The sequence below is a fragment of the Tiliqua scincoides genome, chromosome 6 (genome assembly GCF_035046505.1).
Source record: "Tiliqua scincoides isolate rTilSci1 chromosome 6, rTilSci1.hap2, whole genome shotgun sequence".
Taxonomy (NCBI): Eukaryota; Metazoa; Chordata; class Lepidosauria; order Squamata; family Scincidae; genus Tiliqua; species Tiliqua scincoides.
The window spans coordinates 22,434,125-22,461,682 of NC_089826.1; the positions used below are offsets into that span (position 1 = coordinate 22,434,125).

At 43.2% G+C, this 27,558-nt stretch overlaps 1 protein-coding gene across 6 annotated transcripts in view; it reads left to right on the plus strand.

Moving 5' to 3' along the window:
• Nucleotides 1–4,951: 4,951 nt before the first annotated feature.
• AIMP1 (aminoacyl tRNA synthetase complex interacting multifunctional protein 1) overlaps nt 4,952–27,558 on the plus strand; it is a 43,931-nt gene continuing 21,324 nt past the window's right edge. Inside the window, exons 1-2 of one of the 6 annotated variants that reach the window (XM_066632475.1) lie at nt 4,983–5,030; nt 9,803–9,908. In XM_066632475.1, the coding sequence (XP_066488572.1) occupies nt 9,907–9,908 (2 nt within the window). In that variant the 5' untranslated portion in view covers nt 4,983–5,030; nt 9,803–9,906. Of the gene's footprint in view, nt 5,031–5,106; nt 5,389–9,802; nt 9,909–21,658; nt 21,761–22,162; nt 22,246–27,558 lie in introns of those variants that run through there. The other 5 variants (XM_066632476.1, XM_066632479.1, XM_066632481.1 and 2 more) reach the window with 5 other exon arrangements.

The window sequence follows — 27,558 nt, forward strand, 5'->3', positions numbered from 1 at the left end:
CTTGAAAGGGCAATTTGGACAAATCACCTTTCTATATTTGTTAATATTACTGCATTTAAAGTAATGCATTTGCATTAGCAGCATATGCAAAGGTTTGAATACCCCCCCCCCCCATTCAACCCTCCTCTCACACAATTAAGCTACACAGACTCACAATGCCAGGAAGTGAAAGTAGCAACCACAGCCAGAATTATCCAAACTGGCCCCTTGATGAGAAAAGCCACACCTGATGACATTCTCCTTTCTATGGAACTTTACAAGTACAGAGGCCTTCTGGAGCCCAGGACCTATAAATCCTAAAATGTCACAAACTGGTAGAACCAGCTAGCCAAATCCACTTTTAGGAGGGCAAAAAGTAAGATAAACTCCAGGCTAGGCTTGGGTCACTCCAAAGTTATGAGAGATAAACATAAGAGTAATCTGCAGCAGTGAGAGCCAGTGTGACAGTGCACTAAGATTAGGGAGGACAGGTTCAAATCTTTGCTCAACCACAGCTGATTTTGGACCAAGTACAATTTTTAGCCTCATTTAACTCGCAGGTTGATGTGAGGGCAAAATGAGAGAGGGGCCACGTGCATTGACCAAAGCTTCCTGAAAAAAGGACAGGATAAGAATGCAATACATATATTTATGTAATACAGTCCAACCTTGATATACACGGATTTTTTATACATGGATCTGACTCAACATGAATGGCCCTTGCAAGTGAGAAGGAATGCGCTGATCCCTGGAGAAGGGAAAAAATGAACCCCTTTAAAATCACAGTTTAAAAAACTGCTTTTTACTGTTGTGCAGAGGCAGTCATGCAAGCAATTACAGGTATAACCTAATTATCCACAGATTTTTCTATCTCATCAATGATGAGAAGTACCCTTTAAACCAGGGGTGCCCAAACCCTGGCCCTGGGGCCACATGCGGCCCTCAAGGCCTCTCAATGCGGCCCTCAGGGAGCTCCCAGTCTCCAATGAGCCTCTGGCCCTCCAGAGATTTGTTGCAGCCCGCACTGGCCCGACACAGCTGCTCTCAGCATGAAGGCAACTGTTTGACCTCCTTGTGTGAGCTGTGGGATGAGGGCTCCCTCCACTGCTTGCTGTTTCACGTCTGTGATGCAGTAGTGGCAGCAAAGGAAAGGCCGGCCTTGCTTTGTGCAAGGTCTTTTATAGGCCTTGAGCTATTGCAAGACCTTCATTCATTCTTAGAAGTTCATCTTTAATATATTCATTTATGCAAACTTATGTAAATTTATTCAAATTTTAAATGTAAATTAATTATTTCTTTCCCTGGCCCCCGAAACAGTGTCAGAGAGATGATGTGGCCCTCCTGCCAAAAACTTTGGACACCCCTGCTTTAAACTAAAGGAAAACAGTCATTTAACAATAACCTTGTTAATGCAAGGGAGAGCAGCAGGCTGACAATCTATCAATCATTCTCTCTGCAGATTTTACTCCTCCCTTCTCCTTGAGCACAGAAGGCTAACTGGCAGAGATTATCACCCATTCTTTCCCCCTTGCTGGGGCTCCTGGTGAAGGGAAGGATTGCTGCCTCCTGGTGAAGCTTAAGCACCAGGAGAGATACTGATTGCTTCTGTGTGCATTTCAAAAGGTCAGCAAGGCTGTTTTTAAATCGCAAAGAGACTTTGATTTTTAAATTGATTTGCTTTAGTTCATTTTTTTGCCATCCAGGTGAATTCTGGGAACCCTTTAAACCCTCCTGAACAATGAGACTCAACCTGTATGTATTCACACTTCTATTTGCATGCCTCTTTCTGTGGCAGTAGCATTACACTGCTGACTGCCAACCCCCCCCCCCCCAGCAGGTTTGGTCTTACTTTATTCCACCTCCCTTCCTACTTCCAGGTTACAATTCATGGACTCATGCAACATGGTCAGTTCCGGATATCAGTAAACCTCTGGATTACTGAAACATAACCCTATACCTGAATAGCCATCCAGCTGTTCCACAACAAATCCTCCTTCCACAACAGAGTTGCTTAGGCTCAAACCACAGTCAGTTTACTTCCTCTCTAGTCCCTTGTTTTAAGCTCAGTGGTTTTAACTCTCAAGTATCTTTCTACTTAGTAGCTAAGGATGTGGGAAGCCTCTTCAGGTCCAGATTTGGGGAAGGAATGAAAAAATTGCTACCAAATGTATCTACTTAGTAACTGAGGATGTGGGAAGCCTCTTCAGGTGCAGATTTAGGGAAGGAATGAAAAAATTGCTACCAAATGTATCTTTTTTGCCCTTTCCCAAGACAGTTTAAGCATCAGCAAGGTAAACTCTTCAAAGACCCTTCATTCTTCCATTCCATCACAGCCAGAGGGCAGAGCAAGGCACTTGAATAGGTCTCACTGGATATGAGGTGTGAGAAACAAGCAGCCCACAACAAAAAATGCATGATTCTGGTTACATTCCTCATTCAATAAGATTTAGATTCACTCTCTCAGCTCTTTTGAGCTTCTTTGATTCCTGTGTTAGCTCCCATCACCTTCCCTGATATTCCCCCTCTCCTCTACCTTATTAAATCTTCCCTATGACTCTCAAGCCCCTAATGCAATGGCTCTCACACATTTAGCACTTTTTAGAATGAGGACCCACTTTTAAGAATGAGAATCTGTCGGGACCTACCGGAAGTCATGACCAGAAGTGACATCATCAAGCAAGAACATTTTTAACAATCCTAGGCTGCAATCCTACCCACACTTACCCAGGAGTAAGTTCCATTTACTATCATTGTTGAAAGAACATATACAGTAGCTATAGTAGTAGTATAGTAAAAGTACAGATCTGTTAACATTTCCCCAAATGCAGTCACATACCACAGTAGCATCAAGTCTAATATATTAAAAATAAAATATTGAAATGAACGGGAACCCACCTAAAATGGGCTCATGACCCACCTAGTGGGTCCCAACCCACAGGAAGTGGTCATAATCACGTTCTACAGGGGCCTACACTGTGTGGAGGGCCTTGCTAAAACTGGCACCAGGGTCCTCCAAGGCTGCTGAAGGTGGGGGTGAGTGGATGCGCATCCCTGTGCCCTGATCAGAGGCAAGATCTAGGGAATTGCATCTCTGCCTTCCCCCCCCCTTAAGAGGGCAGAGCCCAGGGCGCTCAGGCTGGGGTGTTGCAACACCCCCGTTTGAGAACCACTGCTTTACCCCATTCCCTGAACACAGGTTGCAGCCTGACTGTAAGTATACTAAGGGCCTAATTCTATCCAACCTTCCAGCCCCAAGGGAGCAAGCCTTCCCTTACCTTGAGGAGGCCCTGATGACTTCCTCCCACAGGATGCAGTGCACACCCTATTGGCCAGCATCCAAGAGTTGGATAAGATTGGGCCCTTACTCAGAAGTAAGCTCCACAAAGTTCAAGGCACCTTATCTCCTACCAAATATACAAAGAATCACAAACTCCACATCATTTCATTGTTTTAGGGCCCCTCTTCTATCCTCCCCCAACTTTTCCTTTCAGACTCATTCTACACTAGTCATTTAAAAGACTACTGTATCTGGGGTCTTACTATGTCTGGGGTCTTACTATATCAAAGTTATGGAGCTGTAGGTAATAGAATACATGCTAAAGCAGTGTTTCTCAATGTTTCTTCTCCACTGTACCACTTCACATGGTCCACATACTGAAAATATCACTGGAAGTAACTGGTAATGACATCATTGCCAGTTACTTATCAGGGCCCAATCCTATCCAATTTTCCAGCACTGGTGCAGCCACAATGCAATCCCAAGGTAAGGGAACACATGTGCATGCCTCTGTGACTGCTGCCCCACCACAAGATGCAGTACATGCCTGTATTTTACATTTTATACAGTTTACACCAACTAATATTTTTGTGACGTGCAGAACCAAGATTTTAAATCAATTTATTCAATTTTTGCAGTAGATTTAACTAAGGGCCCAATCCTAGCCAACCTTCCAGCACTGGTGCAGCCACAATGCAGCCCCAAGGTAAGGGAACAAATGTTCTCATACTTTTAGGAAGTCTCTGTGACTGTCTCCCTGCCACAGTTGCACTGGCACTGGAAAATTGGATAGGATTTGGCCCTCTGTTGGGAGAGGGCTTTCTTGAGTGCAGAAAAACAGGCTTTGGAGTTCTGTCCACTGAGGTGAGCCTCCTACCACTGGTTGTTGTGTCGTGCTTCTGGTCTCGCTGCCAGGCAGCAGGTGTCTAGGGGTCCCACGAGTACCACCAGGCACCACCTCAAGTACCACTGGCGGTACCCATACCACTGGCTGAGAAACACTGCCTAAAGGACATTGTGAAGAATGAACATACTCAAAATGAAGCCACCACAAAAATTCAATTTACTCCTCAGTAAGCATGAATGAAAACACAGCTGAAAAAAAAAAAGCTGATTATACTTCAAATACCCTTTTGGAGTATAGGACTTAAAAAAATTAAGGAAGCCTCTCAGCCTTTTTAAAAATAAGCATGTATATATCAGGGACGTGTGGTGGGTGGGGAGGCAGGTGAGGCAGAGCCTCCCCACAGGAGTCCTTTGAAAAGCACCACCGCCATGTGAGGCACCCATGCTCTGCGTGTGGGTTGTGGGAGCCTGGGCACCTCACACAGTGTCGGTGCTTCTCAAGGGACTCTTGGGGGGAGGCTCTGCCTCACCTGCCTGTACATGGGCTGTGGGAGCCTGGGCACCTTACACAGTGGCGGTGCTTCTCAAGGTACTCCTGTGGGGAGGCCCTGCCTCCCCATGACTGACTCACACTCAGAAAGAACAAAAACCTAGAACCCCCAAGCGCCCCCCTCCACACGCCACTCAACCTGTAGCTCTCCAGCCCAGCCCAACATACACACCTGTGTTCAGTCATTCCATTTCAACCCCCATGGCTACGCCCCCGTCCTGTTCCCCTGACAAGAGAGGCGATGCGCATGCGCGCTAAGCGCACGCCCGCGAGGCCCGCTTTTTCCGGTGTAGGACGCGCGCGCGCGCGCGCGAGCGTGCGCAGTGAGGCGTCGGGAGGGGGGTGCGCGAGAAGCTTCCGTTGCCCGTGAAGTGAGAGGTTGGTGAGGCAAGAGGGGACGGCGAGCGCTAGTTAAGGGCGGCTCGTGCCGGGGGGCGGATCCGCTTTGGGGGAGGCCTGTCAGGGCAGGCTCTTCGTGCCTGGGAAGGGAGCGTGGAGCTCCTGGTGCCCCGAAGAGGCGGGGGGAAGGTCGCTCCGTGGCTGCGGGGGCTCAGCTGCGGCCCTTCAGGCGCGGGCTGACATAGTCTTAGTGGGAAGAGTGGAGGGAGCTCTTGTTCTCTCTCTCTCTGTGAGTGTGAGGCCGGCAGAGCCCGGGAGGGGGTCAGAGGACGGGCCCAGTCCGAGGCCTGTCTACTCCGAAATAAGTCCCACTGTAGTCACTGGGACCTGCTCCCGTGTAAGTGTGGCTAGAAGTGTAGCCTGAGGGCGGGGCGGAGCCAGTGCTTGTGTTTATGGGGCATGATCACCATCCACTCCAGAGCCCTGGTCATCCAGCTGGCTAGACCTGGCTCCTGCCTGGACTCTGAGCCATTGGCTGGAGTGGGAGGAGCCTAGGTCTGCCCTCCCACAAGCCTTGGTCACAGAGGCCGCAATTTCAATTGAGAGCCCAGGTCTACCTGGCAGGAGCCCAGGTCTGCCCACCTGGTACACCTGGGCTTCTGCTTGGACTCTGAGCCATTGACTGTAATGGGAGCCTATGTCTATCTGGCAGGTCGTGGGTTCCACAGGAGCCCAGGTCCACCCATCTGGTACACCTTTGCTCCTGCCTGGATTTGGAGTCCAATCTCGCTGACACCCCTCTTAGTGGGCATTCCCCTTCCCGATCTTGCTCTCCAGCCCAGCATGAGCTGTTTCCTGGTACCAGACAGTTGGGGGGGGGGCACGCACCCGTGACCATGCCTTGCATCCGCCTGTGCCTAAGGGTCGTTAAGAAGAGCCAGGGTGGCAAAGTGGTTCTGGGAGTTGGACTTAGACCGGGAAGATCTGGGTTCAAATCCCTACTCAGCCATGAAACTTCTTAGTGGACCTTGGGGTAGTGTTTCTCTCTCTTGCTCCCTCTCAACCCAGCCTAACTCACAAGGTTGTTCTGAGGACAGGAGGAGTGAAGGAGCCATGTGCGCTACCCTGAGCTCCTTGGAGGAAAGGCAGTACAGAAATATAATGAACAAATAAATTTCTGATCAGCTTAAGCCATTGCATATACGCAACAGGGATCAAATGTGTACATCCGTGGGCTGGGCAGAAATGGGTTAATCACAGGTAAAATTGCAGGTCTTTTCAGCAAAATATCTCCACTGGGTGGCCTTGTTTCCTTTTCTCTTAGCCTCATTTTTTTCTTTGTGCAGTTATGCTGGCTACTGTTCAGAGTGTTGTGTTTGCACTTCTGATCTGTAGTAGCTCAGATGCATGTTCGTGCTTGGGTATGTGTGTGTACTGTATTATATCCAGTTGTCCTAGTGAATTGTTCACAGGCTGTGGCAGGTAACTGGTTCTGTTTCTGAGCCACTATTTTGCATCTGATGCCAATTGAAAGTATGACATCTGTCCTCCTACATTTTAGGAGAATGGAGAGCTGGGAGAAATATGTGTCAGTGGGTGTTGTGGGGACACTGAGAGTATGAGCAGGGAATGGGGAAAGGACGTTTGTCCACTGATTGTTAACCTTTGGTGAGAAGCTTTTATTTTAAAAGTGCAATTTGCTCCTTCAGTTGTTTCAGTTTTTCTCTAGTTACAATTAGAGATAGATTTGCTGTCAGTGTATGGTTTTAAAACAAGATGCATTGGGCTAAAAAAATTGTTCCTCCTAATCTCTGGTTTATGGAAGCTGATTGTGGTTGCTTAATGTGGAGGGATGTACATATATGGTACTAAAGAATTTTCTGCCTGAATGAGTCCTGGGCACTGATTAAATTTCAGGATTAGTTGTTGTTGAGTCTTGGTTGTAATTACTAGAGTCATAAGCTATCTGTCATAATATATCTGTCATTACTAGAATCATAAGCTATTACTAGGTGGAAGCTATCTGAACTAATTATCTCTGGATATAGCATAAGGTTGAATAGATCAAGTACTGGAAGGTCTCATCACATTGTTAGACAATTGTAAGGGATGTAGAAATGGTAACAGAGAAATTACTGCAATTGGATGTTTCTGAATACATGCAGGGTGACATCTGTTTCTGGACCATGAGAGAGGGCAGATCAGCTTGCACTCACCGCAGTCACTCACCTATAAGTCGACCCCACAGATAAGTCGAGGGTAGGCTTTGATTCAAAAAAATCATGGGATTTTATATGACCCTTGGATAAGTCGGGGGTTAAACTTAGGGGGATGTCTGACTAATTTTGTCTGATTTTACCTGAGCCAGATCTTGAAAAATAACCTACCAGTAATTGTTAGCTAAGAACTGTACAGTCACTAATTTATTAAAAACATAGTATTAAAAACAAAGTATACATACGTAGTATGTATACATACATACATAGTTTGTATACATACATACACATAGACTGTTAAAAAGTCTCTAATTTATTAAAAACTATGATCTGTCTCATAGATCATAAGATACATTTTTATTCACTAATTTTTAAAATTGTACTCTCAACAACTATTTGTAAAGACTATCAGAATAAGGCCACAATCCCATCCACACTTTCCTGGGAGTAAGCCCAATTGACTTTAATGGGACTTACTTCTGAGTAGACAAGCCTAGTACTTGGGCTCTAAGTACACTGGAAACAGCATCCCAGTAGAATCATTAATGAAACCCTCCTTTAAAGTGCCTGGTGCCTTAAGCCAAAGGCTCTATGTAGAGAACACAACTGGGAGTGTGCAATGCAGTTCGCAGCAGAGAGACAAGCAACAAGGAGTGACTGAGCAAGTATAGCTGCACATAGTTGCACCTGATGTACTTGGAAGTAGACACTCTGTGGAGGAAGGACAGCGGGGCCTCATGTGGAGTTCCTGCCAGCTACACCTCCTGCCAGCCTGCACCCAGTCGCTCCCCTCATTGTTCCTGGAGCTGGAGGAGCTAGGGCATGTGGGGCAGTCACCCAGGCAGGCGGAGGGGGCCATTTGCACCTGGGGGGGCTTAGGAGGAGGATGGGCAGCTGTGCCTCCCCCAGCCTTCACCCGGCCGGTTGCGCCTGGAGCCTCGGAGGAGCCCTGGAGCAGGCAGGGCATGTGAGGGCAGCCTACCAGCGATGCTCCCTCGCCTCTCACAGCCCTCCGTCTGCACTCCCTGCCACAGTCCCGCTGCCTGTGGGGAAGGGAGCGGAGCGTGCGCATCCTGGCTGTTGCCGCTGCTCCCTGCTCTCCGTTGGTCTTGCGGTGGCGGCAGGAGCCAGGATGCCCCCGCTCTGCTCCCTGCTCCTGCTGGCGGCAGGACTGTGGTGGGGGGTGGAGGGCTCTGAGAGTGTGTAGGGGAGCGCCAGCGGGCAGGCTGACCCCCGTGACCTGCCTCCTTCCGGGCACAACAGGCAGGGTGCAGGCTGGGGGGAGGCGCAGCTGCCCATCCTCCTATCAAGCCCCCCCCATGCAAATGGCCCCCCTCCCCTTCTGCCCACTGGGTGACAGTGGAGATAAGACAAGGAGGCAATTCTCCCATGACTTTGGGGCACAAATTTATCACCGTATAGGCGAGTATCTACGGTAGTTTCTGAATCCACAGGTGTATTTGCTTCATCAGTTGCAAGTGGATTGTTATGATCAGTGGATCAGTTAGTTATGATCTTCACCAATACTGTCTTTCTGCACATTGTTCAGTGTGTGTTGCCAGGATGGTCTAGTGCAGGGGTGCCCAAACCCCAGCCCTGGGGCCACTTGCAGCCCTCGAGGCCTCTCAATGTGGCCCTTGGGGAGCCCCCAATCTCCAATGAGCCTCTGGCCCTCTGGAGATTTGTTGGAGCCCACACTGGCCCAATGCAACTGCTGTCAGTGTGAGGGCAACTGTTTGACCTCTCACATGAGCTGTGGGATGAGGGCTCCCTCCACTGCTTGTTGTTTCACATCTGTGATGCAGTAGTGGCAGTAAAGGAAAGGCCAGCCTTGCTTTGTGCAAGGCCTTTTATAGGCCTTGAGCTATTGAAAGACCGTCATTAATTCATATAAGTTTATCTTTAATATATTCATTTATGTAAACTTATGTAAATGTATTCAAATTTTAAATGCAAATTAATCCCCCCCCCCGACACAGTGTCAGAGAGACCATGTGGCTCTCCTGCCAAAAACTTTGGACACCCCTGGTCTAGTGGTTCAGGATTTGGTCTTAGACCTGGAAGATCCAGGTTCAAATCCCTGCTCAGCCACAAAGCTTCCTGGCTGCTCTTGGGCCAGTCACTATCTCTCAGCCTTGCCTATCTCACAGGGTTGTTGGGACAAAAGGAGGGCAGGAACTATGTACACCTCCTTTGAGGAAGGGTGGTATAAAAATGAGAAAAAACGAATGAATGAAATCTGTACTTTACTGGTTTTCTGTGGCTGCATTCATAAACTCCACTTGGTAGAGAATATGTCCCCTTGAATTTAGTGCAATTTACTTGTGTACGAACACACACAGGATTGTGCTGTGTCTCCATTACTTCCATTATTCTGCAATACACCTTAATGCCGTTCTCTGTGTTTCTCTTATGTTGTCATATTGGCCTAACTGAATACAAAGTTGCTCATGTATGCTGTCAAATTCTTAATCATGACAGAGTTTACCCATACAATTCCCTGCCAGTGTAACACATTCTCAAATTCACAGGGCTTGTTTCTCAGTGGCATGCAGAGAGATTTTGTATAGCTAATGTTGCCTCTCCTGCTATCAGGTGCTCACAAAGGACATATCTGGTGGGGAAGAGGAAGCAGAGTTGGGGTCCTGTCTTCCACTGAACCTTGCAGTGAGGATCTCTGCTCTGGCTGTACCTGTTAAATGTGAGTCTTAGTCCATTGATATAAGCATTCCTTTGAATCCAGGAAAAGCAGAACAAAGACATAAGAAGAGCCCCACTGTATCAGGCCAAAGGCCCATTTAGTCCAGCTTCCTGTATCTCACAAAAGTCCACCAAATGCTTCAGGGAGCACACAAGACAACAGACACAACCTGTGTCCTAGTACCCTCCCCTGCATCTGGCAATAAACTCACCAATTAACTCATGAAAATAACTAATCACCATGAGTGGAATAGTGTGTTAAAACAAACAAAAATGAGGTCCAAATTGTGTGGTTACTATGAAATGTTACTGCTGGATGGTCCATTTCCAAGCAAGATTTAATGGCCTGGGGGTGCTGCTAAATTCTTCTCATGCCATTTAGTTATAATATTTGATTTTCTCTGCAAACTGCTTTGAACTTTTTCAGACTTTCTTAGTAATAATGATAATACTGATTCTCCCCACCTGGCACAGAAACTAGAAGAGGCAATCTGGGCTTAGGGGGACTTTTGTAGAAAGAACTGATAAGCACAGGGAAGTTAAAACACATTCAGAAACAGATGCATTCTTTGCTACCTTTTTATTCTTATTAATATCAACACATTTCAGAAACTGTATTTGGCAGTAGGACATAGTACTTCATTCTGTGTGCTTTGCTTTACTCCCCACACTCAAAAATTCATAAGATTTAGCACAGCCATTTCTGTGTGCTGCTTTTTCCTCACAGTCATGAGCCTAGAGTGCTACTGGAGATGGACCAAACTCCATTGCTGCTTCTCTCTATCAAGTGCACTGGTAGCCATTCTGGTATTGTTAAAACTGCAGTCATATTCACATTTACTCAGACTTACTTCTGAGTAGACTTACATAGAGTTGCATTGTAAGAAACTTCAATTTCTTTCCCCATTTATGCTGCTTCTATTTAAACCTTGTGAGCACTGCCAAATCTCATGACACCTGTCAAGCCACAAGCAGCTGTGTCTAGCATTTTGCAGTGTCACTGGCCTGCAGGGAGAAAAGATAGGGGGAGAACAGATTGTGTACCTTTGCAGTGCTCAGCCTCTTAAAGGAAATGCATCATGTTGTCAACCTCTGTTTTCTCTTTTGGCCCACTCCCAAGTCATCTACCACCTGTGGGACGACTGCATGCACTGTCACAAATGTACCATAAGGATTGTGGCACTGGCAGAAAGGTCTGCATCAGCCTTGGTGCCAATTTGAGACCAGTGCCTGCCTGAGTAGTTAGCTTCTTCATGGGCTAGCAGAGGGGCAGGGAATGGAGTGGGGTAATGAGGTGTGGGGAGGGAAGGATTGTGCCCCGGAGGGGGATGTGAACAGTGGTAGTGGCTATGGCCATATCCTATCCCTCTTCTCAGGCCTGATTTTTCTATACAGAGCTGCTTGAACGTGTGTCAGTGATTTTGCTGGCGCATTCCTTAGTAACCACATAGCGGTTGCTTTCTCATATTTTGATCACTTTTACACTTAAAAATTATATAATGACCTATGTCAGTGTTGGAAAGGCAAGTTGATTAAGCTGAAGTGAGCTACATTTGTTTTGAGGCATAATCATTTCATTTTTCTCCCATGGAACTGAAAAGGGAATATCAGAAGGGAAGCAGTGGTGCATTGGTTTATTCTTAACTGGCCCTCCTCAGTTTTGAGTGTCATTCACGTTTGTGCTAAGCAAACATTGGTAAAACTTCTTGGCCTTTCGGCTAAGATCAAGTGTAGCTTCATTGCCTCACCATATTTATTACCAACTCCTGGAGAAGTAAGGTACGTAGCCTTTGTAATATGGGCAACCCAATCATAACATGCCCTGTAGAAGGCAGGCCAGCTGGCCTGTGCTGCATCCAGAGCTGGGCTGGGTTGCAGTACAACTCGGAGTAAGGTGAATTAATTCCCCTTACCCTGTGTCGCAACGGCAGCTGCCTCTATGGGTTTACTTGGACTGCCTAAAAAGGTGGAGCAGATCTGATCGACCTGGTGTAAAGCTGGGCTACTTGGGAGGAAGATCAGGATCTGGCCTAAGTGCCAGATCCTGGTACTACCCCCCTCCTGGACCAGGGTAAGGGCAGTGCAGCTCCAAGATAAGGAAACAAGTATTTCTTTACCTTGAGGAGGCCTCTGTGACTGCCCTCCAACTGCAAGTTGCAGCACATGGCCCTTTTGCACAGCTATATCAGAGCTGGAAAATTAGGATTTGGACCATAGTTTATTAGAAACTAACTTCTACAAACTTAAGTCAGTATCTAGAGAAGGCAGAGAAAAGAACTAAGCATAAATCTAGAGATTTTCTTGTTCCTGCATTTTTTTAAACTTTCAAAGCTATAAGATATTTAGGTCAAAAGATAGCTCTCTGCATTAAAGACAAAAGCAAAGTTCCACTGGCAACACCTTCTGTACCTTGATCCTGGCCTAACTTTTGTTTGAGTCTTTGACTAGTTAGTGGACTAAGGGTGCAGTCCTAACCTCTTATGGTAGTGCTTTTCAGCACTAGTATACTGGTGCCAATGGAACATGTGCTGCATCTTGCAGTTGGGTGTCACTCACGGAGACCTCCTCAGAGTAAGGGAATGTTTGTTCCCTTACCTCAGAGCTGCATTGTCCTTATGTCAGTGCTGGAAAACACAGACATAAGGAGTTAGGATTGTACCCTAAGGCCTAAATCCTAACCAACTTTCTGGCTCTGTCATAGCTGTGCCCATGGGGCATGTGGTGCACCCTGCGGTTGGGGAGCAGTCATGGAGGGAACCTTAAGGTAGGGGAATGTTTGATCCATTACCTTGATGCTTAAAAGTTGGTTAGGATTATGCCCTAAATATGTTTGACTATTCATATCCCCAGCCTTAATTTATCAGCAGGTTGACTTTTTCCATTAAGATGTGGCTAACACTAGGTCCCTTTAAATAGCTGAAAAGTTTTCCTGATATCAGGGTTGTGAAAGTGAAATTAGGCAATATATTGAATTATTGTTTCATCCTTGGATGGTTGTACCAAATTATACTATAGAGAAATGTTTGAAACAGAGCAGGGTTGACTTCATCATAACATGGATATTTCAGAACCTTCATTTGTTTACTTGGTTTTGTTCCTAAGGAACACACATGCTCTGATACCGCTTTAGAATAAAGTTTTATAGTAGAGTTCTAAATAATAATATATTGTTGTAACACTGCTGTTCTTAGTGAAGATTTTATCCATTCTATAGAACTGAAGTTAGTATTGGTCCTAAGTAGTTCATTATAGGCTTTCAGAATACTTTTAGAGACTTTTTTTCCCTATCTTTGAAGGTCTTTTCAACACTAGCAGTTTGATTCTGCACGATATCACCCATTTAATAATAGAGCATTTACTCAACTTTTGAATATATAGCACACATTATAGTTTTTCTTGAAATTCCCTTTGGAAAAAATAACAGTTATTAGTATGAAAAGATGATTTCAAATATATATCAGCAATGGACATTTCCCTATAATTAGGTTGAAAGGCCTGTTGTATGGGGAAGATAAAATGTATAAGCATGAAAATCTAAGTTGAAAACTGTTAAAATTTTCCTCATTTATGCACTTTTTAAATAACTGTACTTATGCACTTGGAAATAACTTTACTTTGAAACTTAAACCGTCCGAATAAATTTTGTAGCATCACCAAACATACTTTAGAAGTATTTTGGTTATTTGATAAACCAGTTAGGATTGGTGTGTTTCATTCTTGCAGTAGGTTCTTTTTGTAAGCAGCTTTGGTAACTGTGAGAGAGTCCAGTTTAAATTAATGTTGACAGGAGGATATCTGGGGAAACCTGGAGTGTGGGTAATGTAAACTTAATGAGAGGGTGTGAATGGAAAAAGTAACTGTGTTTCATTGCAAGGTGCCCTTTGCTGCAAATTTTTTGTTATTTATGTATATTACTTATTATGATGTTTTCCTTTTATGGACACACTCTGATAATGTGCAGAACAGTTTAAAATCAATAAAATGTTGTAAGCACATTTAAATATCACAGCTTTACGAAAATCGAGAATAATGGCACCTGCGCAACATGTCTCTTCAATATCAACAAACAACTTGAGAGAAGAGTAGTTACTCAATCTGTTGATAGAAGACACAAAGGGAGAAAGAGAATGAGGAGAAAAATCCAAGTGGTGGGTGCTACAAGCATGTTATGTATTAGCTGAGATTTCAGTCTGGTGAATGGCAGAAGGAGCAAGCAGAGCCTCTACCAGAGAGTTTACATAACCTTGCTGGATCAGGCCAGCAGTGGCCAATGAGATATCCCTGGGATGCCTGCAAGTAGGGGATAAAGGATCAATAACCTTCTCCTGCTGTTTTTCTCCTGCAGTGTTTCTTTAGAGGCATGTTGCCTCTGAATCTAAAGGCAGCATGTAGCCATCATGAATACTGGCTGCTGAAATACCTACATTCCACAAGTCTTTCTTATACTCTTTTAAAGTCTTATAAACTAAGTGAATTCCTTCGATTCCAGTAGTGCAATCCTTACTTGTGCTGGAACAGGCAGGCTGGTAGACCTGTGCTGTATCCAGCGCAAATTTGGGGCTGACTGCAGGCCAGCCCAGGGCAAGGAGAAATAATTCCCCTTACCCCAGATAACACCCCAAAGGGGCTGCTCGGATCCATGCCCCCTATAGAGGTGGCACAAATCTGAGCAGCCCAGGGCTGGCCCAGGCTGCTTGGGAATGGGGCTAGGATCTGGCATAAGTGCCAGTTCCTAGCCCCACTGCCCACCCGCCCACAGACTTGCCCACTGCCTGCCCTCCCTTTGCCCCCAGACATCTCCTCCCCGCCCTAGCCCTTCCCTGCCCACCTGGAAAGGCTGGCACAAACTCACCAAGCCTGAGACCCACGTCAGCATGGGGAGGCCGGCCCACATCCTTGCCCCAGCCTCCTCTAATCAAATGGAGATGCAAACATGCTTTACAGCATCTCTTTGGGGAACAGTGTGGTTCTTGTAAAACTGCAGGTGATGATACTGTATATCTCTCTTCAAAAACAAACAGAAGCTGCCCACCTGTGGCCTAGGATGATAAAAATTACTTGATTTCAAATATGCCAATTTTGGACAAGCTGCAGGAGCTGTGGTAGCATCTCAACTCCAAGTGGTTCTGGATAAAACGCATTATTTGGATCTTTTCCAGTTTATTTTCTGACTTGGTTTTTGAACAGAGACCACCTTGGTTGCCCTAGTGCAGTGTTTATCAAACAATGGGTGGTAAACTAGGTGGGTCGTGAGCCAATTTCAGGTGGGTCCCCATTCATTTCAATAATTTATTTTTAATATATTAGACTTGATGCTATCTTGGGATGTGACTGCATTTGGGGAAATTTTACAACCTGTACTTTTAACAAGCTACTATATAAATTCTTTTAACAATGGTAGTCAGTGGGACTTGCTCCTGGGTACATGTGGGTAGGATTGCAGCATAGATCGTTAAGAATTTTCCTGCTTGATGATGTGGGTCCTTGATGATGTCGGGTTTCCTGCTTTCGGTGGGTCCTGACAGATTCTTATTCTAAAAATTGGGTCCCGGTAGTAAGTGTGAGAACCACTGCCCTAGTGAATTACTTTGACCAAGGAAAGTTGAATGCAGTTCATTCTTTTTGATTTCTCTGGCTTTCCATGTTATCAACCATGGTATCTTTCTGGATAGCCTTGGCGGTCTTTTGGCAATGGGTTAAAACAGTTTTGTTTCATGGTGTTTGATTTGATTTTATCATTTGCCCTCTTTGTTAGGAGTTTTAACACTCATGCAGCTTTCCCATCATTTTAGTTTTTACAGTAGTTTAATTGTTCTATAGTTTCAACTTTTGAAATTTTTTATTGTTGTATTTGTTTGATTTTCTTGTAATCTGGCTTGAGGATCTGTTTGAAGGTCCACACAGACTAGAAGTATTCTAACAAATAAAAAGATTGGTTTGGGTGTTAGGGGAGGGGGGAAGAAGGTGGCTCTCAGCAGTAGCCTTCCCCCCCCCCTTCCTCTTTAAAGAGTTGTTCATCACATCTCTCATTCTGCCACTATTTTTCTTGTTTTGTATTTTCCTTGGAATCTTACATCTAAGTGACATTTTCTACAGGGGCTTAGTTGCCCACTGTCACAAATTTTTAGCATTTTTTTCTAAAGCATAGCAATGCACAGAAAGTTCTTTGCTTAAGACATTATTTGTTTAAAGTTTTCAGTGGGACTTAACTCTTATATTAACATTTGAATATCACATGAAAACAGTTTAAACAGCAAACTGGTTCTGCTTGGCAAGAAGACCTTTTCTTCTTCCAGGTGCTGACTGCAGATGATCTCAAAGCAGTCTTGGAATAAAGAATAAAAGAGAAAGTAACTGCCCATGGCCCTCCAGTGAACTTTGGTTGAGAAGGAATTTGCTGGCTCTGCCATGCATGGAACAAATCCACTGTTCAGTTGCTCAATGCCTAATGGTCTGCTGATTATAGCACAGGCCTGGCTTTTAAAAGGCCAGAAGCAAAATACAGGTAATCGTCCATGTTTATGCCCAAGCCACATGGAGGCTGTTTAAGATGTGTATTGCAGTTATATTGTTACTAGGTGGTACGCCATGCTGTTTCACTCATATCCAGCAGTATCGCATACTAGGGCATCAGACTAAACCCTGTAGAGCAGGAATGTTACCATTTCTTACATAACAAGTTTCTCTTCCCTTCAGGGAGAATGTATTCTAAAATCATAAAACCATATGTGTTAAACACTGGTATGTATTGAAAAACTGGCATCAGTGCAAAATTTGCTAATCAGTTTTCCAAATCTTTTTGCTCAGTGGCTTTCTGTTGAGAAATTTGCATTGTTTGAATTAAATTGAACTATACTTAATATCCAGATTTATAATGGTCTGCAGCTTTACTTGGAAACATTTCTCAAATAATTGTTCTGTCCCACTGATGCACTGAAGATGTTAGCCTGCAATCTTGAGCACTCTTTTCTTGGGATCAAATGTTAGACTCTGGGGGACTTAGTTCTGAGTTGATCATCCTAGAAATATTGTTTCTAGAATTGGCTATATCAATAAAAATCCTTCCTCATCACACAGTTGTTGTTTGGGGTATAAGTGGGAAGAAAACACCTACAGTCGTAAATTCAAGTGGGTGTTTTTTCCCCACTTGCTTGCCTTCTGATGTTTGTTTAGGGTAGACTATGAGCGAGCTAAGCAGATGTCACACACTCATTGAGGTGTAGTATCATAAGGAAGTTCGTCATGGTTGCGCACCACTTAAATGAATAAGACAAGTTAGGCCTTGGTCTTAAAAATAATTTAAGACCAATTATTTTTAAAGGAGTTTAGTCATGATTCCCTTTCTTAGGATACAACCCATTGTCTTGAACCTGAACCTAAGAAAGTTGTGCTAAGCTCGTGAGGGAGGGAGGGGTGGGTTGAAGACTGCTTAGGCCAAGACCTCTTAAAATCATCTGCATTCAGCACCTGGAGAAAGAAAAGACCTGCTTGCCAAGCAGAACCAATTTGCAGTTTAAATTGTTTTCATGTGTGACTTTAGTGTTACAAAAGCAACTGCTTTAGACAGATGCTTAGTCCCACTGAAAAGATAATATGAACAAAATGTAGGCCAGCTGTAATTATTTGCACATCGAAGGCTGTAGAATTAACAAAATGATTTTGTGACAGTAGCTTTACCTTGGTTATAAAATTGATCTATTAAGGTTGAGTTTTTCATATTTATGTAAAGAGTATTTTTTTTTCATGTGAGGGTAATGCTTGTATATCAATAAGGGTTTTGTTTGGGGTGGGTATTTGGTGTGTGTTTTTGTTTATTTTGGTTTGCATTATGATTAGAATTGCAGTTTAATTATCTCACAGCCCAATTGCACCCAGTGCAGTTACATCAAAAATGGGCATGCTGTATCCAGCGGGTGAGGTGGATTGGGAGACTTTGGAGGGTAAAGGGGATTAAAATTAATTTATGCCTCCATAAGCCTCCCACTCTGCAATGGGTTTCCTCAGACCTGTGCCAGCAATTTTGCTGGTGCAGATCCTGAGAGATAAAGAGGGCGGGGAGGCTGCATAATGAAGGAATAGGAGCTGGCACACACCCTTGCTGGCTTACCTGCTCAGCAGTCCTCATCCCCTGGAGGGTCACAGGAAGGCTCCGACCTTCAGGCAGCACACTTTACAGGCACTTTGCAGCAGTTGCCACCAGCAGAATACACATACTGCTGGTGGGGTGGGGGCAATAGGACTGAGCCACTAATCTATGTCATATCTTAGATAACAAGCTATACCGGCTGAAATTTATGCCTCTGCACAATTGTTTAAGGTCCAGAAGTCTTAAAGTTGAAAGTTTGGCCACCCTGTTCTAGAATGTAGGATGGCAAGTGCATTTGTAAATACCTGAATGAGTAGAAAATAATTGCTGTCTTCCAATTGACACAAGCTTTCTTGTCTGTTCACCAGCGGGAGATTTTTTTTTTTTGGTGCAGGTCACAGGTGATAATAATGGATGCCTACAAGCCTAGTTTAAACTGTTCTTCACAGAAGTGATTGAATGCTCAAAGTCAGATGATTCTGCCATGTTTAGTTAAGATTAACTGGTTAAAAAGATGTTTTGATTGTTTATAAAAAGGTGCCTCTAATTAATCAAGCATCCAAGTTTTCAAACTTATTTGAAAACTTAAGTGCTTAAAAAACCCACAACAGGAGATAGCCACCACCATAGATATATGCAGTTTTTGTCACTTAAAACTAATGATCTAAAATTTTCCTAATTGATGGAATGTCTTGCTGAAAAGGAAAAACTGTTTTCAGAAGTGTAATCAGAACTTTAAGAACACTGTGGTCTTGGAGCAAAAGCAATTAAAAACCTCGCTGGGATCTGAATAGGCCATGTTTTCTCATATTTTCTTTAAGGAAGGGAAAAAGTTCAGGTTGATTGGTAGAACACCCTTAAAGCAATTTTTTTTTTGTTATTTGCATCCTGAATCCTGTGCTCAGATGGGGCAATGTTGAAGCCATTTCTGCCCAGCATTGCATATTACACAACAGTACACTTGTGGGCCAGGCAAAAATGGGTTAACTTAATCTAGGATGCAAGTATGTGAGACTTAGAGTACTATCATAGACTTGAGTACTCAGAAATGTCCCATGTAAATGAATAAGATTTCAGCTTCACTACTGTGTATGTGTATATTCACTACTGTATATGTGTATATTCAGTTGCTACCTATTATTATTCAGTTTTGCTACCAGAATTGAAAAGCTACTTTATGCATCATGAACTTCAGTTGTCAACCTTCAGTCTCGAAAGACTATGGTATCGCACTCTGAATGGAGGTTCTGGCACAGCATCTACTGTGGCTGTAAAGACCAATTTGGGAGTGACAATCCCTTTCACACTGGGAGCAAGTGCAGTCTGTCTCTGATCTGTCTCCCTGGCTATGGGCTTTCCTTCTTTGCCTCTTTGCCTCAGTCTCTTGGCCAAGTGTCTCTTCAAACTGCAAGAGGACATGCTGCACAGCCTGCCTCCAAGTGGGCTGCTCAGAGGCCAAGGTTTCCCACCTGTTGAAGTCCACTCCTAAGGCCTTCGGATCCCTCTTGCAGATGTCCTTGTATCGCAGCTGTGGTCTACCCTTAGGGCGCTTTCCCTGCACAAGTTCTCCATAGAGGAGATCCTTTGGGATGCGGCCGTCATCCATTCTCACGACATGACCGAGCCAACGCAGACGTCTCTGTTTCAGCAGTGCATACATGCTAGGGATTCCAGCTCGTTCCAGGACTGTGTTGTTTGGAACTTTGTCCTGCCAGGTGACAACGAAGATGCGTCAGAGGCAGCGCATGTGAAAAGCGTTCGGTTTCCTCTCCTGTCGTGAGCGAAGAGTCCGTGACTCACTGCAGTACAGAAGTGTATCCAGAACACAAGCTCTGTAGACCTGGATCTTGGTATGTTCCGTCAGCTTCTCGTTGGACCAGACTCTCTTTGTGAGTCTGGAAAACGTGGTAGCTGCTTTGCCAATGCGTTTGTTTAGCTCAGTATTGAAAGAGTGTCAGAGATTGTTGAGCTAAGGTACACAAAGTCATGGACAACCTCCAATTCATGCGCAGAGATTGTAATGCAGGGAGGTGAGTCCACATCCTGAACCATGACCTGTGTTTTCTTCAGATAATGGAGGATTGCAGAGGGAAGAGGGGGTTGTGGGTAATGGGGGATTGCAGAGGGAGAGCAGGGATGAGGGTAATGAGGGATTGCAGAGGGAGAGCAGGGATGAGGGTAATGGAGCATCATGACTTATTTAAAGCAAAATTCACAATTGCTTTTGTGAAGAAATGAACAGGGTGTTTGTCTTCATTACATTGTCCTGTGTCTTCTGCAGGTGCTATTTTTTAGTTGCCATAGATACGCCCAATCTGCAAAATGGAAAATGGCTGTCATTTGGAAGTAAGTCCCACTTAATTCCTTGGGAGTTACTTCTAAGTAAAGATGCATAGAATCAAACTGAAAAAGCCTTTGATAGAAAACATATCTTGAGCTTGAAAATTTTATTACGGGCATGTGGTGCTGTATTCTAGGCATACATTTCCTATTACAAAATATATTACTTGCAATTTCGTTGGGAACAGTCCTGACATAACATTGAGCGTCACTTAATGTTTAACCACTTTTAGAAGCTTTGTGTTGCTAGAAAAATAGTATCACCAATTACTGTTGTAGATGGGTTAATCTTAACCTTTGCATAGAAATGTTGCATGCCTTGTGTGTCATCCATTTAACTTCTGTTTCTCTGTACCTGTGTGTATGTGTATACATAGTTATAGTTAAATACTAACGTATAATCTACCAAACAAGAATGCCACATTATGTATCTGACAGCGAGTTCTTGTCCGCAAAAACTTAGGCCACAATAAACCGAGTAGTCCTTAATATAACATGAAATTATTTGTAGTTTCAGAACTGTACTTCTCTGTTTCCGTTAAGCATACAGTTTTGTTGTGACATTCTACTCAGGCTTTGGAGATAGGTAACTGGATCATTTCCTCATATAGATGGCCAGGAGGAGATTGCTAGATAAGCAAACGTGGTCGTTGATGAATAACTGAATATAGTTCATCTACCATATTTAGGAACAGCTGTTCAGGTGCTGGAGAGAATGATAAAAAGATCTTCAGAATATCTTTGGGCTTGTCTGTTTGCTCAGTTAAGTGCCGGCTAAGATGTTCTTCAACAATAGGGTAGGCTTGTCAATAGTTTGAAATTGGGATCATGATTTTAGGCAAGCATAAAATAGACTGGAGGAGAGTGCATTCTCAGATACATTAGAAGCTTTTTTCAATGGAAAAGTGTCTTGATGGTTTGGTTGTCTGGGTTATGAAAGCTGTAGAAATCTTCATTATACCTCTGATTTGTATGTATCCTTCTTCTATACTTAACTTATGGCCCAGGCTTGGAGATGTTTAATCTGCCTTTTTGTACATGATAGGTTATGCCTTGTCTGCCAGGATTCACTGGTAAGTTACTCATAAATTACACAAAAATTCCTTAGGAATCTCCTGGTGAGTTGTATTAAATACTAATGCCTCTGTTCTTTGGGTTATGGCCCAATCCTCCTGGGCCCCTGCACTGCAGGAACACGGTGCACTGTGCTTTATGGTGATGACAAAACTTGACATGCTTTTCTGCGGCACAGTCAGGCTGCAGCAGTGATAACCAGGGAAAAACCTAGTGCCAGTAAGTTGGTGTGGGTGATGGGCAGGGGTGGGCAGAACAGGATAGGGATGAGTGGAATGGAAATGGTTAGAAAAGAATGAGACTGGGAAGAGGGCAGTTTCAGCTGCAGTGGCTCCGCCAATATCCTACCTTCCGTAAGTTTTGCATGGTGTCATGTGTAAAATGTTAAATACATGTTCGTGTTCATGTAAATACATAAGCTTGTTCCTTAAGGTTTGTCAGAACCGGAAAAAAAAGTTTGATTGACCTTATGTCAGTGCGACTGGAGAACAAATTCTAAGGGATGTTTTTGTATATTAGGCTAGTATTTATTTCAGTGTTCACATTTTAATCCTTTGTGATTTCTTCCAGTAAAGATGTAGCAGTTAACCGTGATTTAGCAAGAGTGCTTCAGGTTTGCACCCTCTGGATCCCTAAACCATGGTCACTTTTTTTATCTGCACCATCCCTCAGTCAAGAATGCCAAATATTTAAGACAGAAATACCACTGTCATATCACCACCATTGAAGTGGTGTGCAACTATAAATAACTGACAAGAGCCCGTTGCTGCCAAGCAGCATAGCAACATGGTTTATGCCCTCGGTCTTAGTATTTGACAAATCGATAATATTTATTCAGGTAATGTAAAAGTTAGTTGGGTAGTACGGGTCTTTCTGTTTTTTAACCATTTTAGCTATCTGAGCTTGAGTTTCTTATGTCTCCCCTTGATTTGGGAGTGCTTGATTGAGTGAACTGAACTGTAAAATATGACACTGGGTAGAACATAATATCTAGCAGATTACCCTTTCTTCTTCAGTACACGAATACTGTTGTAATTTTGGATATTTGCAGTTGTAAATGGTTAAAAATGGGCATTTATGGGTGGGAAAGGTTGTGTTGACTTTAGAGCAGTAAGATCACTTAATGGCCGCTGCATGCTTTCTTAAATTGGCATTGTATATTTTTGGAACTTTAATAAGCATGTCTTAACTTAATAGTGAGAAGGTTTCACCTATTTCTTTAAAATTATCAGAGCCTTAAGCTGCGTTCAGAATTTTCAAAGCTAAACAACATTTTAAGAGATAACCACAAAAAGAAACCATTTTCCTATGAATAACACAATGTGTTTTTATTATGAAACCTCTTGGTTCATAATAAATGAAAATGTTGAAAATTGAAAATGTTGTCACCTAAAATTGCTCTGAAACAAGCAGAAAGAAGCCAGTGTCACTCAGAAATGACATAATTTTTTTTTGGTATTATATTATTGCAACTATATTTTAATTGCAAATGTTTCTTTCCAACCCAAATTAGATATTCATTTTTGAATAAGATTGAATACAAGATTGAATACAATGGTTGAAAACCATTTTGAACATTGAAAATATAAATAGCACCAATTATTGTTAAACTGTTCTCTTGAATTAATGTAAGGAGCTTTGATTTAATTATTTCAACTAAAGATTCCAGAATGGCTCACAATATTAACAACGTACAATAGAGACATTAAAGACTATACACTGAAATTAAAAACACACCAGCAGGAACAGGCATCTGAGGATCTGTCTGTCTTTCTCTTTATTTTAGAAGGTACAAAAAGATTAGCCTAGTAAATGATAATAATAAAAACATATTGGGTATGGTGTATATATTTCATATATTCCCAAAAGTGCTATCAGAAATTAGGAAGTCTATATCCCAGAGAAAACTCCAGGTTGGGATGGGGGAGTACTCTTAATATTAGTTATCAGAATTTAACATGATCTAAAGTGTACTATTCTGTTTTGTACTGTGTAAGTTGGTTGTCCCCTAAGTATAATAAATAATATTCTTGGAAAATATTATTTGTTTCGCTTTCGCAATGAAATGACATATCCATCACTTCATGTATTATATGAATTGCATTTGGAGAGATGCCATGATTAGGTCAATTACAGAAGGCAAAGTTTAGGAGAAAAGGTTCATTTGCCCTAGAATCAAGCTTTCACAGACCTTCAGCAACATACAGGCCAACCAGACTCAAAACGCATTTTTCCTGTCACTCTGTTTCTGGGAGCGCAACAGCTTTCTAATACTGATAGTGATCATTGGTGAAGTGCGTTAGAAATATGCAAAGCACTTCATATGTTTTATCTTGATGAAGTCTTTAAGCAACCCTTTGGTAAGTGTTATTAGCTTAGCTTTGTGATGAAGTGCACCAGATCTACCCACCCACAAAAATTGTTGGTTGACTATGAAGATGGGGCTTACTGTTGTTGAACATCTTTTAATTGTGCAGGCAGCAGCAGTGTCAGACACATATAAAGCTTTCATAACTTTCCTGGTGGGGCATTTGTTCTTTCTTAAAACACTTTTTGGTCCATTTTTAGGCCACAGCAGCAACTACAAGCAGCATGTTCAAAGAGGATAAACTGGCAACCAACCACTGGGAAAGTTATCAGCACTTAAAACACTGCTAAAGCTACCTCTGTCCACAGAGCTGTGATGAAATTTTTTTAAAAACAGGACAAGTGCCCTTTCACAGCTACTTGCCAGTCTTAATTTCAAGGTCACTGATGATGACCAAGCAAATGGCTTGACTATGTCATAGTCATAGTCCATAGCAGTGGTGTCCAAAGTTTTTGGCAGGAGGGCCACATCATCTCTCTGACACTGTGTTGGGGGCCGGGGGAAAAAAGAATTAATTTATATTTAAAATTTGAATAAATTTACATAAGTTTACATAAATGAATATATTAAAAATGAACTTATATGAATGAATGAATGGTCTTGAAATAGCTCAAAGCCTATAGAAGGCCTTGCACAATGCAAGGCTGGCCTTTCCTTTGCTGCTGCTAGTGCATCACAGACCTGAAACAGCAAGCAGTGGAGGTCAAACAGTTGCTCTCATGCTGAGAGCAGTTGCGTCGGACCAGTGCAGGCTCCAGAGGGCCAGAGGCTCGTTGGAGACTGGGGGCTCCCTGAGGGCCGCAATGAGAGGCCTCAAGGGCTGCAAGTGGCCCCAGGGCCAGGGTTTGGGCACACCTGGTCTATAGTCATAGACATAGTAGTTTGTCTTAGCAATTTGTCTCATGGACCGATGAGTTCATGGCAGAAGCAAAATCAAGCAAAGAAATCTTGATTTGTACCTCAGTCTCTTGACCGCTGTGCCATAACATTTCTAAGGGGCATATCATTAGTAGTAGCAAATGGAAGGGGACGACAGAAGACACATGGGCAATGGTTGTTTAGCATCCCTTCATCCTAGTTTTTGTGATACATTGATCTTAAAACTTCTCTGCACTCCAAGGCTGGGGTCTGTTGAACCTCAATCTGCACATGCAACTTGCATGGTTTTATTTTGTTTAACTTGCTGGGAGGAGAGTTGAAATAGGGTGTAGGGGGCATGGCAGGGGAATAGGGATCTTTAGGACTTTGGCCCCACTACAGTTCTGATTCCTACTCCATGCTCTTGGGGGAAAAATCTTTCATTGAAAACCAGTTGAAGGTTTCTTTCTCTGTGGCATTGGGGGGGGGATACAGGACAACAATCAGGTTCAGAACAAGACAGGAGCAAAATTCCAAAGTACTCCTACCCCCACTGTGGTTTTGCCTGATAAAGGGTCTCCCTTTTTACTATATATACTAAAAACAAAACAAAGGGCCGTGTTAGGATGCCTAGTTTGACCCTTAAACATGCCGTAAAAGATTTATTTTTCCCCCCCTTTGGGCAGCAATCCTTCCCTTCAGTTTTAAAAGTGGTTTATTATATGACCAGAGAGGCTGCTGCTCAAGTTACATAAGCTCAGCATCTCTTTTTGGGCATGGTGCACTTATTTCTGTGGTTCTGTATAAAATTTAAGATGGTTAGGCAATTCTTATGCAAGTCTGTAAAGGACCAGTTATTTATAAAATAAAAACCTGAAACCAAGGGAGATGCAAGAGTGGTTGCTTTGCTGTGTTCATATTAGAAGGTTTTATTTTTGCTACAGTTGTGCTTTCTCACAAAAGAGAAAAAGGAAAATATGGAACTTCGTGCTTTTTATATTCATTAATTTTTTTTACAGAAAAAAGTGGTTGTATAGAATGCTCCTTTCATTTTTGGAGGAAGCTTCCATTCACAGATTCCTTTCATGAAAGTGTTACTCTGATACGATCCACTGCTCAGAAAATGAAACCACCACATCGCCTTGCACCTATTTTTGTATTTCCCCCCCCCCCGCATGTGTGTAAAACTTTCAGTCATTTTGGATTATTTAATTTTTTATGACATATTCCATGTTATATGTAGTAGTAGTAGTAGCTAGGTATTTGTATACCGCCTTTCTGGTCATCAGATTACTCCTCTGACTTTACTCAAAGCGGTTTACATAGGCAGGCGTTTCTAAATCCCTCAAGAGGATCCTCAAGAGGATCATAGAGGTTCTCTCTTTCAAGAACCAACAACATTTCAGAATGGATCTTCCTGGTTTGGTCTCACATAGGCTCTTCTGTATTTTTTTTACCCTATGGCAGCAGTTCTTTTTTCTTTTCTTTTTTTTTTACCCTATGGCAGTAAGTTCTTGCAGGGTGGGGGGGAGGCAGCGACACAATCTTCATGATCGCATTTCTAAGGGGGCTGCAGGGACTGGGATGTATTCAAAAGTCCCTGCAGCAGCCTCCCGGGGGTGCAGGTAACCCTGTCCGACCATCTGCAAGGCTCCCCAGCCTTCTAAAAGTGAAAGCGCAGCGATCACGCTTCACTTCTGGTTTTGTCGAGGCAGAGTGTGATTGCTGCACTTTCACTATTAGAAGACTGGGGTGCCCTGCAGAGGGTCGTGTAGGGCCCCCTGCATCCCTGGGAGGTTGCTGCAGGGACTGGTAAGTACATGCGAGTCCCTATGCCCCTGTTAGCGACCCGATCCTGGGGGTCACGTCCCCCCCATCCCCACCCATTAAGGGGGCAGAGGCCAGGGCTATCAGGCTGTGATGTTGCAACTCCCCAGTTTGAGATGCCTTGCCCTATGGTTTTATTCGATTCTAAAATACCTAGTTTCTCTGTTTTGTTACAACATTTATTTATAGAAACTTTCTTGACAAATGTGAGAACCCTACCCAGTACAGATATGAAGCTTCATTCACAAACCTCAGTTCATTAGCCAATTCATTGCATAGTTTACTAAATGATATCATGTACCAATTTCATTCACTTTGAAGTTTTAGGCATAATTTTGTTGTTGGCTAAATTTATACTATTAACATGTTTTGGCTCTCGAGTCAACTTCTTCTCTTTTAAACACTAATTTGAGGTAGAGCTTTTTGAAGTAATTAAATAGCAAAAAAAAAAAATTAAGGGCACACACCCATTGTTTTATGAAACAACTCCTCCTTAGAAATGAATCAGTAGTAAGAGCTTTTTCTCCTGTGAATTTTACTGAGAATAAAAATGTTATGGAGTATATTCATAACAAGCAACAACCTGTGTCTTTGTTCACTGGCCTTCTCAGATGTTTTCCACAATTGTAGTTTGAAATTCTTTCTTTCTAGTTAACTTTTTTATTATTTTACCTCTTTTGGTATCCACCTGGCTCAGTTTAAGCACTTTTAAGTCTGGCTGATTTCAAGTGAATGACATTGCCTGTAGATACCCTCTCCCACTAATTGTGACAGTTCTGCTTCATGACTTACCATTAAACAAGGAGTGGTGAAATGGCTAGATTGATAGCTAGACAAGAAGAACTGCATGGTAAAGTGATTTCATGGCCCACCAAGGAATTCACTCCTTGGTTGTGTTGTAGCCCGTGGTTCAGGCTACAGAGGACCTCAATTCAGCCATTGTCTTTCACCACAGTCTTCTGAACCTTGAGATCCTTCTTGCTTCTTTTTCTTTCTTTCTCAATGTCGTACACTCCCAGGGTTTTGGGGTGCCCAGAGTTCTTGGTTTTGAACCCTAGAGCCCTCAAGGACCCCTGTTCGGTAGTACTACCACCACCC